Here is a 19,762-nt window from a genome sequence, read left to right as displayed (position 1 = left end):
GAGACATAGCTGTCGGCTCAGGCAGGGCTGTGGCTGCTTCATCCTGCCTAATTTAGGGATCCAGGTGCAGGAGGGTGCTCAGGGAAGAGGTCTTAGCAGCAGGCAACTCCAATCAAGACCGTTAGCACAGGCGAGGAGCCACCCCTCATCCACAGCCCGCTTTAGCGTGTGATTATCAGACCCGTCAGAAGGATGAGATGTTTGCAGAGCGCTTTGAACGCAGGTCGCCAAGTGTTGCCCAGGCAGGGGCAGGCACACACCGCGCTCCCACCGGCGCCCAGCCTGCCAAACGGGGATAAAGACACCTCGCAGGGCACGAAGCCCCCCATCAGGCACACTGGTTATTCCGTCCCTTCTCCACTGCAAGCTGAAACCTGTTTAGGGAGCAATCAGTTTGGTAACGGGGTCTCCAGCACACTTTGTTTTGCAGTGCAGCTGCGCTTTGTAATTCAGTTTATGGCACTAAAATGTGGTGCAGCCCTAGCAGAAAGAAATAAGTATGTCACTTGTCACAGTTCCTCCCGTTATCTTTTAGAGAGCGAGCTCGGGCTAACATTCATAGAGGGGGGTGTGGGGCTTGTCAGAAAGCAAACGGCAGCGTGGCCGTAAATGCAGCGTCCTGCTCTCGCCCCAGTAAAGCCAGTGGGGAGATTCCATCCCAGCCACTTCTCCTGGTCCAAGCCCTGCTTCCCAAAGCCCTCAGCAAAAGAGGGCTTACTTGGAGGATGTTTCTCTGCCCGTGGAACAACAGCCCGAGTGAGCAGAGGGAAAACATAAACTCGAGGCGGCTGCCAGAATTGTGCTGGAGGCTGGAAGCAAAAAGCCATTCACCTGCCACCGCCTGAGCCAGAGCCAACAGAAGCCCTCGCACCTCACTGCTGTTCCTGCAGGGTTTATTAGAAGTGAATAAAACTATATAAAAATCAGCCGTTCAAAGGGAGCAGATAAGCGAGATGTTTCGACTCTGCCCGTATCCCCAGTACGATCCCCAAAGCAGACTCTCACCTTCCTCTGTTAGAGCTGCAGCCGTTCGCTGCTAATTGATTCAATATGCATTTGGACTAGGATTTTTAATTAATTTTATTACAGAAAAATTAATGCACTGCTTCCCCACAGATGCATTAGGATACTGACACAAACGGTAAGAAACCATCCTGCAGCACTGTTTTCCTTGGGACTGCTTGTGGGGAGCTAACCCCACACCCACCGTGGGGCTTCCCCCACGCAGCCCCTCTCCCGGAGCCCCCCCTCTAGTCTAAGGGCTCGCACCAAATATTTCTCGTGTTTCAACTGAATTTAGAAACGTATAGGCTACGGAGCGGCGGGAGAGCATCGCTCCTCTGCCTCCCCGGCTCCTGCTAATAGACTGCCGGGCTCGGTTTTGGCAGAGGCAGGCTCTGGCCCGCACAGAGCAGCCTGGCAGCCCCGTTCATCCCATCGCCCCCCCCGGGTTGGTTTGATTTCAGAGGGATGCGGTGCATTTTGGTAGCAACCGCGTTCTCGAGACGACGTACGGTCCCGAGCGCAAATCAAACGGTACCAACCACGGGAAACGACCTGCGCGACGTGGGTCAGTGCTGGTGGGCAGCACCCTGCCTGTCTCTGCCCCACGGCCAGCATCTGCCCCACATCAGCACCGGCAGATACCTTCCCTCGAGCAAAAGCTCTCACACCTCTGCCACTGTTTTAGGCATGCGGAGGGGTCACCCCATCCAGTGGAGCCATCCTCTGCCTCCCCAGAGCAGCGAGCAGGCTTTAACAGCTCCAGTACCAGCACCATCCATTTTTCTTAGCTGAGCCCCTCGGGCGATGCAACAGATTATATTTCGCATTTAGGGAACGCAGTCTCGCAGTCGGCTCTGTCAAATTCAGGCAAGGAGAGTCTCTCTTCATCCCTCCCCTCCCTTTCCCCAAATGTATTTTATCATTACCCTTCGCTACATATAATGGAGTTAATAAGAGTCATATTTACTCTGCTTGGCTTGGGACTAAAGACGAACTAGAAGTTTTAGCTGTACAGCAGCTCAAAGCAGAAACGTCTGCTCTGAAACACCACAAGCATTTCAAAGTAGACAGAAAGAGCATGCGGAGGGTGCTCTGTCAAAAAAATGGAGCTGGGTGAAATTAAGCAGTTCCCAATATTTGAGATGACATCTCAGAACACAAACACCAGTGGTGGGGGCGGAAATCATGTGTTATTTATATACATTCGCACTACGATATTATCAATGGCAGAGTACTGGGGGAAGAAACATCCTCACTACATCTGCAATATCCAAATTTGAGTCCCCAGAGTCCTGCACTAGCATTGTATTGAGCAGCATCCCCAAGGCATGCCGTATTTTAGAAATTTGCAGAGCAGGAATAGGTAGTGCACCATAAGATCCAAGACCTTAATCAAGCCCTGCAACTCGATAGATTTCCAATACAACAAAGACAAAGAGGTGTCAGCTCTAGTTCTTATTTGCTAATACTATCAATAGGGGCTCAGCTCACTAGCAGTTAATTCAAAGCCAAGCTCGATTTGCACAGCAGTGATCTACACTAATTCCCATATGTGGCTAAGGGGAGATTTTGCCAACTAGACAATAGAAACAGTATTACAGCTCCTGAAACGATGCCATCACTTTTCTCTTCTGCTCCACCACTTCCCCATCAAATTTCCACGTGCTGGAATCTCCAGTCGTCTTCTCCCCCACATCAGAAGACGTGCGGAAAGGGTAGCAAATACAAAAGGTACCTATTTCTTTTCCAGATGCAGCTTTATTGAGGCTTTTAAAATGCAGCTTCCCATAAAATGGGGGCCAATTTCACACTTGGTTTTTTGCACATTAAAGTCACTCAGAACTGCCATAATTAAGCAATTATAGAGGTATGTCTAAGTGGCCCAACTGTACCTTCACCTTAAAAAAAGTTGCTACGTGATACTACATTTCATAGAAGTTTATTAGCTTGCTTCATCTGACACCAAGTTTTGCTTGGTTCTGCTTTCAGGTTCTAGTCCACCTCCACACTAGATCAGACTGTTTTGCCAAGATACTACGGTTGTTGAGAAGTCACAGGAAGCCAGATGTGCTACCCAATTAGGCAACGAAGCAGTTTTATCCACATCAGAAGTAGTTACTGCCTGTAAGCCTGGCCCTCATTAATCTGCAGTCTGGCTCAAATGAAGCGGCGGCAGCAGCCCGTACCCACAGTTTACACTAATGAGTTACCCGGTCCTCTTAAGTCAGCTGCACGCAGCAGCCCACAACTTTGACCTGCTATTAATGCAAGTATCCTCACACCCCCATCTCCTCCTCGCTGCCAGGCAAACGCTGACTGCTAACTACAGCCAGCACAAGGAAGGAATTCAAGGGTAGAGAGGGGGTGCTATAGTTTTCCCAGTTCATGCAGTTTCCGTGCTAAGGAAAAACGAGGTTAGAGTCGCCAGCTAGAGACCAGGTACTACCATTCCCTTCCAAAGGCTGCGAAACATCCCCGGCTTGGATTTGGAAAGACGGCAAGACTGCGACGCAGCCAGCTGGTCACCAAAGGGGAAAGAGACCTGTGTTGCTCCCCCAACCCACCTCGCAGCACCCAATTCCTATTAAAACTTGCGCCATTAGAGAAAGGACACAGACTAAGTACCTGCGCCACGCTCCTACTTCAGCAGGGAGTTAGACTAGGCGCCCGGCTCCTGCCATGAACCAAGATGCTAGAAAAAACCACAAGTCTGAAACAGTTTAACACAGGACAAAAAAGGCACATTTTAATATGTACAGCAATGCATTTGGGCTATAAATTTACCCAACACAACTGAAAAAAAAAAAATCCAAACTATGCTTTTATACTTATTCCATGGTGTCAGCCTCATTCCTAGCCACCTACCTTTCTCTGCATCTCTGAATGCTGCTATATACACACACAAACAAACAATTACGTCATGAATGTTCATTTAGGCTCCCAAGTTCAAGTAATAAAGTTCAAACTTGCATAGCATCTTATGCCACTCAGCCATAAACAGTTACGATTGCATATTAGCTGGAGCAGCCATCTCTTTCAATTCAGCCAGTTTTGGCTGGCCACCATTTATTTTTTTTTTTATATTTTTTTTTTTTTAAATCCTTGAGTCAGAATGTTTCCTAAGTCACCAGCCCTGAGGGATGCCACAGACTTCAAAATGAACCTCTTGCTGTTGTTAAGATCCTTTTAAACCAGAAATTTAGAGTGTTGTCAAGAACAGTTTTAAAAATGTAATACTGTTTATTTTGCTTCAAAAACATTTCAGCATTCTAAACATACAAAAAAAACAGAACGTTGCAAATTCGTTTAAGTACAGAGTGTTTTTGAACTTCAGTTGCTGCACTGGCTCTTCACTTAGTTGACGATGAAGAGATGTCTACAGTTTTCAGTTTAAAAACTACCGCACTTAACTAAAAAAATCCATACACTTCTCATGCCAGCTGAACCCCCTTCCACAACTAAGAATGGCAGCAGAATGCTATTTCACTATATACAGAAAGACAACTTTAAGCTAAATGGACGCCCACTGTAGTGTAAATAGATCTACCCTCACAGTGCATGCTTTGGGCCATGGCACCCCGGGGAACGTACAGCCTTTCCAAGTAATCACTGCTCCTCTAAGGCATCATAACTCTAAGCATGTACCACAAGAATCTGTCTAGTTTTTACAAACTATAGATATGTACAGTTTATAACCCAGGATTTTCTAGCCAATAACCATATAGTAACACCACCTTACAAATTAAAAAAATGCTTGAAACATTTTTAAATGCTTTGTTACACCAACAGCAAAGTGCACAGAGTTAGGAGAACACTAGAGCGCCTTTTCATTTTAAAAATGTTTGGAAATATGTACAACTTTGATACAGTTTCAGGGTGCTCACTACACCCATGGCCACTTCATGTAAACCAGTTACAATTTCTAGAGCACTTTTAGAAACTACAACGCGATCGGAATCCAAATTTTTTTTTAATTAAGCCTAATAAGGGCAAGAGACACCATCTCAAATAAGAGGTGCTTCATTTATGGTGTTTCCCCTACTCTATGGTATTCACATGGAGACAAGTATTGTACAGTTTTATTCATCATCATCATCTTCATCCTCCTCTTCTTCATCCTCCTCCTCCTCTTCGTCTTCTTCCTCTACCTTTTTCCGAGCAGCTTTGGTTGCTGCTCCCTTTGCGCCATCAAACTTTCCTTTAGACTTGTAGTCTGCAACATCCTGCAAAGTCAAGGGGATGTCTTAATTTGCTCTAAGCAGCAAACACATACAGCATTTGTACAGCAGCGGGCGTTAACGTAAAGGGACCGGTCTTCCACAGCTGCACCCCAAAAGGGGCGACAGCCAGCGTTACAGCACACAGCTACGCAGACACCTAAGCGTACTCGACTGCCTCCAGACGACAGAGGCCTCGAACCCTGCATTCATGGTTATTTCTCTGAGGAGGAGAAGAGAACCCAGCCTCTCTTAAAACTTTCCTGCTAACGGGACAAAGCTCCTTTAACAGCACAGCCAACCCTTTGCTGGAGCAACACGAGCAGCCGCTGCTGCGCATCACTGGGGGAAAGCTCTCCCTCCTCACCGGAATCCGCCTGCGGCTCTCTAACCTACTCTATCCCGACGTACGCAAAGTTCAGCTAGATAGCACGCAGCGCGACGAGAACAGGTCTGTAAGCTGGAGATGCTCACTACGCTGGGGCCACCTTAGCTGGGTCTACGCTCCAGAAACACATCAACACAAGAGCCGGTATGGAAGAGGCACAAGTGAAAACTAGCCTTACCTTCTCGTACTTCTCCTTCAGTTTAGCTGCCTTATTGTTATAAGGCTGCTTTTCACCATCACTGAGGTTGTTCCACATTTCGCCCAGTTTCTTTGCTACATCCCCGATGGATATGCCAGGGTTTGTGGACTTGATCTTGGGGCGGAACTCTGAACAGAAGAGGAAGAAGCCAGACCTTGGGGAGAAGCACCAGAGGACAGTCAGCACCGCAGCAGCATGCCGAGGGAGCACCCCCTTCCTCCGTCCCTCACCCACAATATTCACACACGCACTCACGCACTAACTCGAAATACTTTTAAAAAAAAAAAAACACCCAGAACAACAAAACCAAGCAGAAAAAACCGAGCCACAAAACCAAACGCGTTTTGATTTTACTGAGGCCCAGACCTGCAGCCTTCACCCAATGCTGTTTTTAATCAAGTGTTGTCTATCCTCCCCCACCCAATTTCATCTCAGATACACAAGTCTCACCGTGACCTGGTCATTTCCATGTCTTCCATCACTACGAGCTTAAGGGTACCAAGTACCGACAATTCCTGTTAGTGCTCTACATGCTCAAGATTACAAGCTGCCTAGAAGATTTACAAGACAGTATCAGTAAGCTACGAATATTACCAATACTGCTATACCAACAATATACCCCACCTACTTCCTTTATGGAAACCTATCAGCTGTGTTACAGGGCATGAAAACAAACCAAAATACTTGTGCGTTTAAGGCCTCAAAGTTACTTACGGTGGTCGTTTTGGGGCATTGGGGTCCTTCTTCTTCTTGCCACCCTTAGCTGGTCCATAGTCCTTCATTTCTCTATCATATCGTACCTTATCAGCCTTTGCCATTTCATCAAATTTAGCCTTCTCCTTGCTTGACATGGTCTAAAAAACCAAAAAACAAGACACCAAACCTGTGATTACCCAACTGTTCAATAGCTGGCAAACTTTAAGTAAACAAGCCAACACATACCGACTCGATAGGGGAGTTTCAGAATTTGTTTGTTTTCTAACTGGACCACCTTGGGGACGAAGGTCCCGTACCGGGGACCGCAGCCGCAGCCGGCGTACTCGGTGAGAGGGAGGCAACGGGAATGGGACAAGCACAGCCAGAGTCCTCCTCGAGGACACAGGCCCGGAGGGAGGGAACTGCTGAAGGGCGCTGCTTGAGGAACAGGAAAAAAGGCCAGGCTGCAGGGGAAGCACCTAAACGGGCAGATACACTGGGCTGAAGCCTTCACGATCATTACGGGAGTCAGCAGCACCCAATCAATGGCCGGGACGCCCTGCCAGGAACGGCCCACAGACGAAAACAGCACCGGCTCCCTTCGCGTTCAGACACAGGCACGTCATCGTAGCAGATGCCGTAGGAAGTTATCCCTTCAGGAAGTCACAAATTAAGGTACCTTCCACCTCTCCGAGCACTTCTTGGAAAACTCTGCAAAGTTGACTGGAACCTCTGGGTTCTTTTTCTTATGTTCCTCACGGCACGTCTGCACAAAGAAGGCATAGGCAGACATCTTGCCCTTGGGCTTCTTCGGATCGCCTTTAGCCATCTTGACTCTGGAGGGAAGAGGGAAAAAGGGAAAAAAAAAAAATAACAGGCAAATCCATGCATGGATGAATGTGTATGCGTACGTGTGTATACGTATATGGCGCGCACGTATTTAAATATACACACACACCACCATCCCCTGAAGTCACTTCCCACCAGTAACACGTCCCCTTCTTCCCCGCAACGCCTCTTGCCATCCCCAATACGGAGACTTAAATTATTCTTCCTTGACACTTGGGTTGCAGATTTGAGCCAAGTGAAACCGATGACTGGATTTAAGTTTTACACCGATACGTCTTTACATCACATCCAAAGACTGGAGACAGGCTATTAAATACACATACTTCTGCCCATTAAGAGTTATATATGAACTAATATAAAGTATTTGTTTTGGTTGGCTACCACACTGGGGCTTGAGTGGCACGCGCAGTGCCAGGCTACTAGCTGGGAGTTCACACGTTAGCAGCTGCTCTCCAGGTAAAAAGGCAGGACGGATTATTCCCCCCGGTAAAAGTGCGATAACCTTTTATATAGAAGAAGAAGGTGTGCAAATAAAGGCTAGTTTTAAACACAATAGGACCCGTGGAGCTCCGAGAGGTGAGCAGCGCTTGCTCTTGCTCCACCAAGTGACACATGTTCGGAGGCGTAGTGGTCAGTGCAAAGATGTGATTAGCAAGTCACCGAGAGGACGATGCTAACTTTTGGGCTGTATTTCTTTCCTCCTCTTCCGTATTAATTTTTTTTTCTTCCCCCTCCAAAAAAAAAAAAAAAAAAAATCCCGCAGCAATATTTCCTATTTACGGCTCCTCAAGCGTTTGAAAATTTAATTTTTATTAGCACGGCGTTAATATTTAATTGCGCCTATTAACCTCCCCCCCCCCCCCCCGCCCCATGTGCGGCAAAAGCGGCTTTGAGCCGCCCTCTCCCGCCCCGGCCGCTCCCGGGGCCCGGCGGGACTGCCGCCGCCGGCCGAAGCCCCTCCGCGGGAGAGAGAGGCGAGCCCGCCGAAACCGGGGAGAAAGCAGGAGCGCGGAGCGGGGCCGGGGCCGCCGCCTGCTCCCGAAGTTGGGGGCGAGCGGCCCGCCGCGGCCGGCCCGGCCTCCGCTCCGCTCCCGCCATCTTCTCCCCCCCAAGGTCACCGCGGCGGCCGGGCTCGGCGGCGCGGGGGCGCGGGCACCTGCGGCGGGGCCGGGGCCGGCGGGCGGAGGGGGGCAGCGGCGGCTCCGCCAGACGCCAATAATTCATCTTCCATTTTGTGAAATGCCTCCTGATGAAAGAAACTGCCCCTGAAATGCGGCGGGGCGGCGGGCGGGGGGCGCCGGGGGGCCGGGCGGCGGCCGGGGGCGCGGGGCTGCGGCCCGGCCCCGGGCGGCCGGTGCGAGCGGCAGCGGGAGCGGCGGCGGCGGCGGCCGCGCTCCGCGCCCAGGGCCGGCCCCGCTCGCTAAGATGGCTTCTCCCGGCGCCGCCGCCGCGCCGCCGAACAAAGCCGCGCTCCCCCCCCTCCGCCGCGCTCGGCCCCCCGCGCCCGCCGCCCCCGGCCCCGCCAAAACGCCGCCCCCGCCGAGAAGGGGCTCCCCGCTCGGCCCCCCGCCGGGCGGCGGGGGCGGCGGGGCCGGGGCGCGGGCGGGAGGCGCTCCCCCCCACCACCCCCCCCCCCCCCCGCCCCGGCCCCTGCCTAGCGCAGCGCTCTCTAACAAAGGCTCCCGTGCAGCCATTATCGCCGCCGCTACGCTCCTCCGCGCCGCCAGAAAAAAAGAGTGCGGAGAGCCCCGGGGCGGCCCCCCGGCGCCCGGCCGAGGGCGCGGGGCGGTGGGGAGAGAGGAGCCGGGGCGAAAGCGAAAGGTTTGAGCCCCCTGCGGGGCGCCGGGAAGGAGATTTCCCCCGCCGCGACCCCCCTCCCCATCCCTATGCCGCTTACACGTCTTTCTTCCCTTCGCCGGGGCTCTCCAGCGCCAGCCATATTAATGCCCACAGCACGGGCGGCGCGGCGCGGGGAAGAGGCGATGCGGGGCCCCGCCGCGGGCGCAGCCCCGCCGGAGACACCTTCCCGGGCAGGGGAAGAGCGGCGGAGGCAGAGGCGAAGGGATCGGGGGAGTTTGGAGGCGGCGGCGGCGAGAAAAAAACTGCTTCGCCGGGACAGACGGGCGCAGCGCGCAGGGTTTATCCCTGTCAGATGCTAAAGCGACAGCCATATTAATGCAGAATAAACAGCGGGCACGGCATTGCGCACGGCCAACAACTTTCCCACCGCCGCCAGCCCCACCGAGCCCACCCGGGGGAAGGGGGCAAATAAAAGCCGAGGGCGCCGCGCGTTTTGCCGTGCGACATTAGGAGGCGGCAGAGAAAAATCCCTGCCCATGCGGGGGAGAAGAGGAGTTAGTCCCGGTGTAGTTGCTGCACCAGCCATATTACTCTCGGCGGCACGGGAGCCCGGCGCGGAGAAACGGGGCTGCACCGGGGACAGGTAGCCCCTCCGCGCCGCGGGCGGGGGCCGGGGGGGGGCTCCCGGCGGGGCAGGGGAAGGGGACGGGGGGCAAACGCTGTGCCTCGCCCGCCGCCCCGCCAGCTGCGCGCTGCATCTGCCCCGGCACCGCCGATCCCCTTGCGAGGGAGAGGGGGGGAAGAAAGTTTTGGGTGATTTTTCCGATTTTTTTTTTTTTTAAATTAAAAAAAAAAAAAAAACTCGGAGGACGGAAGGAAGGGAAAACAAAAAAAAAAATAATAATAATAAAAAAAAAAAAAGCCCGGGGCAGGCAGAGCAGAGGGGCGAGGGCGCGGGGGCAGGGCGGGGCGGCGGCGGGGCGGGCAGGGGGCAGCCGCCCCCCGAAAAGTTGCGGCGGGGCTGCACGTACCTGTATTGTTCGCGGTAGTGTGGACAGGAGCTGGAGCGCAGGGCACGACGCGGGGCTCGGCGCGGCGCGGCTCAGCCTCGCGTTGGCTGCCTACGAGAGCGGCCTGATTGGCTGCGGGGCTCTGCCGTTTAAAACAACCTCCTCGCCCGCTCATTGGCGCGGCGCCTCATGAATATTAAGCGAGGCAGCTCGGCGGTTGGCCGGCGCGGGTGAGGTCATTCATTCAAAACGAGCGCCCGCCGGGGAAAGGGGAGCTCGGCGGCGCGGGCTGCGGGAGGCGGGGAAGGAAAGTTGGCGCGAGGGGGGTCGCGCGCGCCGCTGCGCGCCCCGCGGAGCTCCGCGGAGCCTCCGCCCCCGGGCGGGAGGGAGGGAGCCCCGCGGGCGCCGGCCGGGAAACTCTTCCTCGCCACGTGGTTGCGGCTGCTCGGGGGGGAAGCGGTGGCCCCGTTCTCCGCGGAACGGAGCGGGGCTGCGCGCGGAGTCGTTGCGCGGCGTGCGGCGCTGAGCCTCGGCCCCGTTTCCCAGCGGAGAGTCCGCGGTGATGGGCGGCGCGGGGTCCGGCGGAGCCCGCGTCGGTGCCCTGTCGGAGATCCGCTGCGAGAGCCGGGGGGGGGGGAGGAGGGGAGCCGCCTCCGCGGGGAGGCGCGGAGCCACGGGACCGCTACGGCAGCGTCCCGGGGCGAGGCGGGGGGCAGCCCCCGGCCTACGTCGGCCCTTCGTTGCGAACTTCTGCCCCGAAGTCGTAAGGGCCCGATTCCGATTTCAGGGGCGCCGTCTGCAGAGCCGGTGACTCCTGCGCATCACAGGGAGGGAACCGAGCCCCAAATAAACTCCGCTGACGGTCCCAACACGCGATGGATGGAAAAGGAACTACAGAGCAAGAACCTGCGTGTTTGCTGCGGGGTGGGAGGGGGGATCAGAGAGTTTTACCCACTCATTCATGAAATAAAGCGCCAAAACAATTAACTCGAATTACCATTTCTAACCTACTTCCACCATTTGCCTGGTATTAACTTTCTAGGATTTGGTTGTTATTACAGAGGCTGGCTGTATGCAAGGAAATCTGTAAACATGCCCTTCTGACTGAAACCACCCCAGCGTGGCTCTGAGGCCAAGAGGACGAGGGTTCCTTTGGCTCTCTTGAAAGAGCTATTTCCTATAGGGCAGCTGCCAAATGGTTAAACTGGTATTAGTGGCTGACCACAATTGTTGGTTGGCTCGGAAAAAAGAGCTGTTATTTTAAGGCTGGAGCGGTAAGACTCAGAAACCACCGCGTACTGTTATGGGCTGGGCGTAACTGCCACCCTTCTTTTACGATAGCCAGAAGAAACAGTTGCCCTCTTTAAGGAATAGATAGTGAAAAGAAGCCTCCACCCTGGGCTGAGACACTGACAGGCAGCAGGGTTTGCCAGATACTGCCCTGTGGAAGCGCTTATGGCTATAACAACATATGGTCACAGGTTGCCTTTGCCGGAAGAGATCAAAACAAAACGACTGATGAGACGTAGAGGAGTGCCAACCTCCTGCTGACAGATCCACTGGGAAGCATGCAGAATTTCACCCAGGATTTTAGCCAAAGTCCTGCCTGGATTTCTCCCTTAGGGCATACCTCAGCTGGTCTAGCAAGCACCCAAATCCAATTGTCATCCATACGCAGAACTGCCGAGGCTTATAGAGACCTTACACCCGTGTCCTTGGGCTTTCCAAAGCCTATAGGGTCAAAAACAGTCTTACTAGCCTCTCGCCCTATTTCTACCTTCTAAAACCAAAAGCATAAAACAAGGAGTTCATTCATAAACATTAATGAGGCTACCTGAGGGACTGTATTCTGTAGCATCATCATAAAATAAGACAAGCAATACTACTGCAGGATAATCTCTTTGTAGCTGACAAACATCCCTCTCACCTATTTTTAGGGATACTTTAAAGTGTTTCAAACTAGTTGAATAATTAAGGCTTTTTTCTTGGCTCTGGAGTTGCACAATTTTTTGCTCTGAAACACTTTCTCCCTCGAACCACAGTCTCATCCTGCAGAACACACCAAGCTGGGAGCATTACAAAGGCGAGGGGCGGCAGCCCCAATGGACAGGCTTGCTTAGGACAGGCACCTGGCATCGAATGCACAGTCCTGCTAGTCATCTCCAGAGCATCCCTCCCATTTCTCATAGGCCAAGGAAAATACTCCCCAAGACGCTTGTTCTAGGAAGGCCAGGAAAGTTTTGACAGCTGGTCAAGGGGCAAAGGAGATATTTTGGTAGCTGAGAGACAGCTGGGTTGAAGGTTTTGTCTTAGCACTCGCAGCATGGTTTTGAAAGCAGCGGAGGGCTGAGTAGCAAATGGGTGAATATAACCCCCATAGGGAAAGCTTCTACTCACCCCCAGAACTGCCACTGCTAAAAGAAATTCTCCTGCAGTGCCCTCTGCCCCACGCATTGCACCTGGCCCCCGCATCTGAGCGCTTTCCTGCGGTGCACCAAGAAAACAGCCTAGAAAGTTGGCTGAGCAAATCCAACCTTTTGCTGCAACCTCTTCCAGGCCATGCAATCCCACTTCCTTCCACACCCCAGCCCCGGCCTTCACCTGACCCCTCTGGGAGCCAAGGCAGTTCACTAACCTAACACAAAATAAACAAACAAAGCCCAAAATTCAGCCTCCTTTTTTGCTGGGTAAGTATTCTGCTGGGTTAGCAGACTGAACCAGCATACCACGCAAGTACCAGAGCCGAGGCAAAGAAGGGCGCAGAAAGGTACAGCCAGGAGCAGGGACACACTCCTAAGAAGTGTGGGTGTGCAAATTTTAGGGGTTTCGTTCGTTTGTTTTAATATTACAGATTACTGTGTATTTATGCTATGGGAAGCATGAGAAGAAAACCAAAACCAAAAGAAATTTCAGGATGCCTGGCTCTTGGCACAGAAGGCAACAAGGTCTGCAACGATGCTAGGAGAGCTCAATGCACAGTCTTGTACCTTCCCTTCAGAAAGTTCTGACCTGATCCCCACCATGAATGCTACAGGCAGGATTTATTTTGCAAACACATGCTACGTTTTTAAGCAACTGTCAGCCATACCCTGCATCCCACAGCAGGGACCCAGGCCAGGCAGTATCTTGAATATAAGGACCAAGGCATACAATTTGGTTCAAGATCCCATAGCAAGCAGACAGCACCCAATACTTGCAGTAGCTTGTTGCTGAGAAGATTGACCGCAAAGTCCTGTCCCAGCTGGAGTTGCCAAACACTGAAGGCTTCTGGCCCACGTACCTCATGTTGGTGCTGTCCAGAGAACGGCAGAGATGCAAACAGCTGAGGACACGTCATTACCCGCCACGATGGAATGACACCTCCTCTTCAGCTAGAGATGATAGAACAGGACGGCTGCTGTGAAAAAACCTGGAGTCACCAAGAAGACCTCCAACAAATCAACAGATCACATAAATACACTTAAAATTCAGGAAAGTCATCCACGGTTACAATGAAATGCTGCCTTCTGCTCCCTAGAATTGCCTGAGCTCTAGAGTAAGTTCACATCTTCTTCAGCCAACAGCCAGATCTCATCTGAACACTAGCAACAGTTTGGTGGGGTCGGCCTTCTCACGGCTCTGTCCTGCTCCAGTTGTGGCAGATGGCTAGCAAAATAAGGCCCACCATGTATTTGAAGCTGTTCAGAAATCAGAAGTGCTGAAAAGGACCAGAGCGATAACTGATCTTTGTGGAACACCATACGATGGCTGTAGTAAGGAAACTGCATCCTCATCACCACTGATCAGCTCCACAGCTCATCCAGCCATTCTCACAATATACCTCGACCATCTCGTTCCCATCGGTGAGACTATGAATGCCTCAGAGGGTTCCTGGAGGACGACAACTGTATGTAGAAGATTAGTCCTCAAGGCCTTTGACAAGCTTCCCAGTCAGAATCCAGATTGTCCTGATGTAGAAAGTTAGCCTGACATTAACTTGTACTTGACCTCTTGCTAGTTTCACTAGGCATTTGCTCAGCACTTGGGATGATTTCAGTCAGACAGTTGATTTGAATTGATGTCGTGTCCTTACTGGGTTTGTCCAATATTGGTCAGAGCGCGTTGTGCTTGTTGTGTTGGCCATCTTGATCATGGGTAGCATCACCTACTAATAGCTAGGAAGAAGCTGGTATGAATTCACACATTGAATTTTCAAAGCATCTCGGTGAATTAGAAATACACCAGTCACGGAAAAATGACTAGGGCCCTCGATGCAATGGTATCCTTAAAATAAGCTACTGTGTCTGAAAAGCTTCACAAACATACATGATCATTTCCAGGAGGAATAAAACAGTTACCTGGTTCCCATCTTGGAGGGGCAGCTCAAATACACAGTGCATTGTCAAAGCAGTTTCCTTACTGAGGAGCTGCTTGGGCTCAGATTTGGCAGCATCACTGGGAATAGCCACAAAAGTTCTTCTGGTCTGCAGCATACACGCTTGAAGATGTGCTATTTCACCCCATCAGTTTTTATTTTCCAGTGCTGATACCCAAGTTTCCACCTCTCTGTCCACCAGCTGACGGAGGTATCAGAAAGCCAGGGAAGTCTGCGGGGGCAAATAACTGCAGTGAGGTATTGGATGCCAATACAGCGTCAGTCCTTTTGTCCTTTACCCAGCTTTGGAGTACGTTGAGCCCATGACTGCATGGTTAAATTAGGAGCACCCGTGTTGTTGTGCTCCTGCCCACTGCACTGGGGAGTCTATTCGAGGCAAGGAGTACGGGAGGCATCAAGAAATCTCACTGGAAAGCCTGGGGCCACCTGCCTGCTGTCCTCCTGAGCTAAGAAGTCATTTTCTGAGGCCTTCTAGGCCACAGAACGCCATGGGTCACAGGAAAAATAGAAGTCTCCCAAAAAGAAACACTCTTGCTGTTCCCAGGGTGAGAAAGTTCAGGAAATCATTCAGTTCAGTTATCATTTCTGATAAATATTCAGTCCTATCAGGTACGCAACTCAGTTCCCATGAAACATTTTTTCAAGCAACCCGGACATCCAACATCAGCACACTGAAGATGTGCTCAAGGCCCTGGTGGAAACACCAGAGAGGGGGCTACCCACCTCTGTCACGAGGGGTTAGCTACAAGGCAGGTATCAGCAGAAGGGTCCATTCCACCAGCCCCATTCACAGCCCTTCCCCGAGGCTGGGACCGCACCGGGCTCGCACGGTTCGCAGGCGGCTGAACTCCAGCACGCCAGCTCTGCGAAATGGTTCTAGCGTAGACACAGCAATCCCAGCGCACCGTCATGTGTTCCTCGCAGCGGCGTATCAAACCATCCTGCCCTTAGCAAAGCCAGTTATTCCATTGTGGTCGGTAAGCTGCAGTTTAAGCAGTATAATTACAATTGCATTTGGCGCTTCCACTTCTGTCTGGTTCGCATCTCTTCACAACCCCTACCCACTGGCAAAATTCTCTAGTGAAGACTTGACCCGAATGAAAAGGCTGATATAAATACATCCGTAGGGTTCTGCCAGCAATTAGGAATAAGGGCGGGGGGAAATCCCTCCTAGGAATCTAACAAAGCCAGGAAACCTTTTTAAGCAGAACCAGCCTATCAGAGTGACAGAGTTGACATTTAAGGTTGGATGGACAATAGCGACATGAAAAGTGTTAAATGACCTGTTCATCTCAACAGCATATTCATTAGGCTAGTTAGGGGGCTGTTTCAAAAGCCTTCAGTTTGGACCTAGCTTCTCCCATCACTGACCTTCTGTGTTAACATGCAACAGAGATGAAGAGGCTCAATTAACCCTTCTCTAACTGGTATAGTTGAAAGCTATTTGCAGAGGTTTGATTTACAAGTACAAGAACCTTTTTTTTTCTTTTTTTTTTTTTAAAATCAAGATTTTGACTCCACTAAAGATGAGGAGGAATCCCTCCATATGAAACCCTCCCGGTCTTACAACACATGGGATTTCCATACATGGATTTTCTGATGCCCACGGCCTGAGGCTGAATTCCAAGTCCTGTAACTACAGTAAAATATTTGTAATTGCTCACTGGGATCTCAGCCAGTGAGAATATTTCCTCTTTAACCTATGAAACAAAAAGAGTTATCTTAAATACGTACTGAAAGTAGAAAATAAAATTAGCAATGGTGTTTAAGGAGCTTGCCAACATGCAGGTTCAGAGGGACAGAGGTTAATCTGATCCCAATTCAACTACGGGAAACCTAATGTTCCAACAATTAAAATATTAGTCCAGATGAACAGGTGACCCCCCCCAAATCCCTTAATGGGGTGGCACAGCCTGTTATCCCCTGTAGCCATATCCCATTAAGCTGACACCTCTGCAGGAGTAGGATACAATCCCAGTTGCACACACAAAATTAATTATTGTCAAATGCACTTCATGGGGACTGAGGTGAGAAATACAAGTTAAAATAATTGACAGTCATATTAGGCAGCAGTTCAAAACCTCCTTGCAGTATAACCACAGGCAAGATAAACAGAAACTCACGGTTACCTTCACAGGTGGGCTCCCCCCGCTTCTTGTCACGTTGTCCCCACTCCTGTTGGCTTTTTTCTTCCTTTCTCTCCCTTCTCCCCCTCCTGTTTTTGCTTCCCTTCACACCTCGGCCCTGGCTCCTTCCCAGCACACGCTGCCAAGCTGCCCAGGGGGTGGCAGGCAGGCAGTTTGCCCCTGCACACCTGCTCCGAGAGATTTGCCACCGCAGTATAGCACCTCCTACGCTACCAGACTCCTGGAAATTGCGTGCCCCCCGCATAATGCCTCCTTACATTCCCGGCTCGTCTCTGCTCCCTCATCTAACACATCCTTCCTGCCACAACACACTTTCTTCAGGCGTCTCCTTCCATGCTCAGCTACCGCAGGACCATCTGCTTCCACGTATCTGCTTTTTAAAGAGGCACTATCCCAAACCTTGTAAACCCCAAGCGACCCGGCGTATGAGCAACAAGCAAAATTCAGCTGCAGAAGGGTGTTTCTGCTTCTATTTTGCATGCAAAGAACCACACTCAAAAAAATTAAAGGCACTGAAAAAAAAAAAAAAAAGCATTTATCTACCTACCCCACCAAGCCAAATACTAAAAGTAAGAAGACAGGACAACTGGAAACAATCTTTGCAAGTATCCCATAGCCTTCAGAGGAGATGGAATCTAGCTGTAATTTTAAAGGAGAAGATTGTAAGTGTTTTCCTTGCACTTTAATTGGCAAGTAATCAAGACCACATTCAATGCAACACAAGTTCTTGCAATCACGCTGTGACAGCAGACCAAGAAACTCTATTACGAATCCAATGCAATTACAACCCAACAGCAGTCCAGCAAAGGACTAGATATAAAGGGAGGCATGACCCCACATTAGAAAGAAGCTGGTGATGATACAGCTAAGGTGTAGTTCAGACACCGCTGCAGTGACACTAACGGAAGCAATCAGAAGGGCTGGCGCTGGGACAAGAAAGCTGCCACTGGATAGTTATTTCACAGTCCTGAAATGTCGCTATAGTCAGAGTTGCTTTCAGATCATCAACTGTTTCCAAAACCGTGAATGTCCCCCCCACGCTCACCAATACCTGTACACAAGTGCATATCCTTTTCTCTTTGGCCACCCTGTCACTGTCCACGCTTCAAAACAGGACTAGGGCAGCGTGTGGCATACAGACAAGGTGATACATTAAAACTACTCACATTCAAATGAATGAAAGAGGAGAATGTTCTGCAAGAAGCGTAATCTTGGTCGTACACTATCTCACAACACGTTTCTGAATGAAGCTTTGGGTCTGGCCATGGTTTGTAACTTTTAAAAGACAGGCTGCCTGTCTCCAGATGCCCGTGTCACTGCTGAGACAGGGAGTGACATCCAAAGTCCTTGGCTAGAGAGAAGGAGGAACAAGTTTTCTCCACAGGAACTGTGAACCAAGCGCTCGGTCTCTTCCCTGCCTGGTCAGGCTGCTGGGGCGATGAGCTGCGGGAGTGCATTGCGCAGACCAGCTGTTCCAGCTGGCATCTTAAGTAGGTTGAAGGTCTGGGTGTAAGAAAACAAGGAGAGTGTTGGGTGATTCCAGCCTGGTGGGGAAACATGCTGCTAGCACAACAGGGCTTTAAGAGGGGTTAAAAATCTAAATGTCAGAAAAGACAGTGCAGAGGCTAAAGCAGGTTTTCTTGATCTGTGACCTGCGCTACACTGCTGGGACGTAAGATCTTCAAAACTGGCTGTGAAGCTAGGAAACGAATACATTGCCCGTATGTACGTAGACTCCCAAAAAGCAAGGGAAAAAATGCAAATTGAAGTTATAAGTATTTACAGTTTAGGAGAACATTTAATTGGTTGTAAAAAAACCCCACCAGGGTGACACTGCACAAGATGATTCTTGGACTGTCTTCAGAGAGTTAGGTGGACCTTCAGTTAAAAAGGGAATGAGGAAAACTGGCTCAGGAAAGCCTTCAAAGTCCCTTCAGTTTCCCCCACTCTCCCCCATGACCCCTCTGTCCCCTATACGTTTTCTTTTCTCATAAATCTGTTCGGAAAATATCGTTTCCTTTTTGGTATCAGTTTGGTGCTATCACTTCACCATAGCAACAGCCAGCAAACAGCAGCTCGAACCACTGGAAGTTGTTGGCTGACTCAGGTAGGCTCTCCTGCGGCAGCAGGCTCGAGTGACTCTCTGCCTTTGGAAAAACAATCAGTTGCATAATTCTAGATGTAATTCCACTAAAAGAGAATATACACAATTAACTAAATGCCACCAATTAAACTATCAAGAAGGCAGGCATGTTTTCAGTCACTGCACTTTGTATGCAGCTACACTGTAATCAAGGTATGACAGCAGCTCCTGTAGACACACCAAGCTACTTTTAAAGTAACTGCCTCAAGTCCTGGAGACAGACATGGACCACAAACCCCACTGGGACAGCTGGGTCTATCTCAGGCAGTTCCTCTGCATACATCTCTGTGCTGGTGTGGGCCAAACTGCCAGCAGTGCCTGACCTACCAGAGCCTGGGGATGAGATTTTGCGAAGACCAAAAGTCCTGGTCACTCCCAAGCAATGCCCAGCAGTGAGGATGGATCTACGTTAAGACACCAGAGCACAAACTGAAGCAGATAAGGCTCAATCCTGCTGCTAGACCACAGAGGGATAATGCTCAGCAGGACAGCAGGGAGATAAAGACATCAACGGGATGATGAAGCAGTGAAGGAGAGGAAAGGGAGTGTTGCAACGCGCCGTTGGGACTTACACAAATATCTTTACGTTACTGAACAGCATAGGAGAGTTGTAGACAGTGACATGGTATCCAGCTCAGGTTGCTCCCACCAGCTGCTTACATCTGTCCTTGATGATGTGGAAGGAAGAATTTATTTGGGGGGAAATTTAGTAATAAAGGGTGTAGATTTCTGCCAAGTGCTCCTGAATTCTTATTCTTGCTTTACATTCATCAAACATCTGCTTTGTTAACATATTTAATCCCTGTTTTGCATAGAAGTGTAGGAACATTACAATGAGTGAACAGCAAATATATTTACAGTGAAATTGTTTTTAAAATTGTGTAATTTATGTGTGCACATATTCTTTATAGAGACACACATATGTATACATAC

General features: G+C 50.6%; 1 protein-coding gene and 1 long non-coding RNA gene across 2 annotated transcripts; one reads left to right on the top strand and one right to left on the bottom strand.

The window, feature by feature from the left end:
* Positions 1-3,724: 3,724 nt before the first annotated feature.
* On the bottom strand, positions 3,725-10,320 carry HMGB3 (high mobility group box 3). Its single transcript, XM_029996959.2, has 5 exons — positions 10,186-10,320; positions 7,185-7,341; positions 6,524-6,663; positions 5,789-5,963; positions 3,725-5,228 (listed from the first exon to the last, which is right to left on the bottom strand). Exons 2-5 carry the CDS (start codon positions 7,332-7,334, stop codon positions 5,085-5,087), a joined length of 609 nt encoding a protein of 202 aa, XP_029852819.1. The 5' UTR covers positions 7,335-7,341; positions 10,186-10,320; the 3' UTR covers positions 3,725-5,084.
* On the top strand, positions 9,468-11,151 carry LOC115333675. Its single transcript, XR_003920893.1, has 2 exons — positions 9,468-9,797; positions 10,952-11,151. It is a non-coding gene; the product is annotated as an uncharacterized LOC115333675 (long non-coding RNA).
* Positions 11,152-19,762: the final 8,611 nt, after the last annotated feature.

This window comes from Aquila chrysaetos, chromosome 21, assembly GCF_900496995.4.
Source record: "Aquila chrysaetos chrysaetos chromosome 21, bAquChr1.4, whole genome shotgun sequence".
NCBI classification, from domain to species: Eukaryota; Metazoa; Chordata; class Aves; order Accipitriformes; family Accipitridae; genus Aquila; species Aquila chrysaetos.
The sequence above is the reverse complement of the archived record's forward strand: the minus strand, read 5'-3'. Positions and strand labels throughout refer to the sequence as shown.

Bases quoted from the DNA above. Each gene is read 5' to 3' on its own strand.
- HMGB3 (XM_029996959.2), bottom strand. From the start codon at position 7,334: ATGGCTAAAGGCGATCCGAAGAAGCCCAAGGGCAAGATGTCTGCCTAT. The intron at 5,964-6,523 runs GTAAGTAACTTT...CTTCTCCCCAAG, and splicing joins AATGCCCCAAAACGACCACC to GTCTGGCTTCTTCCTCTTCT. The intron at 5,229-5,788 runs GTAAGGCTAGTT...TTGACTTTGCAG, and splicing joins TGAAGGAGAAGTACGAGAAG to GATGTTGCAGACTACAAGTC.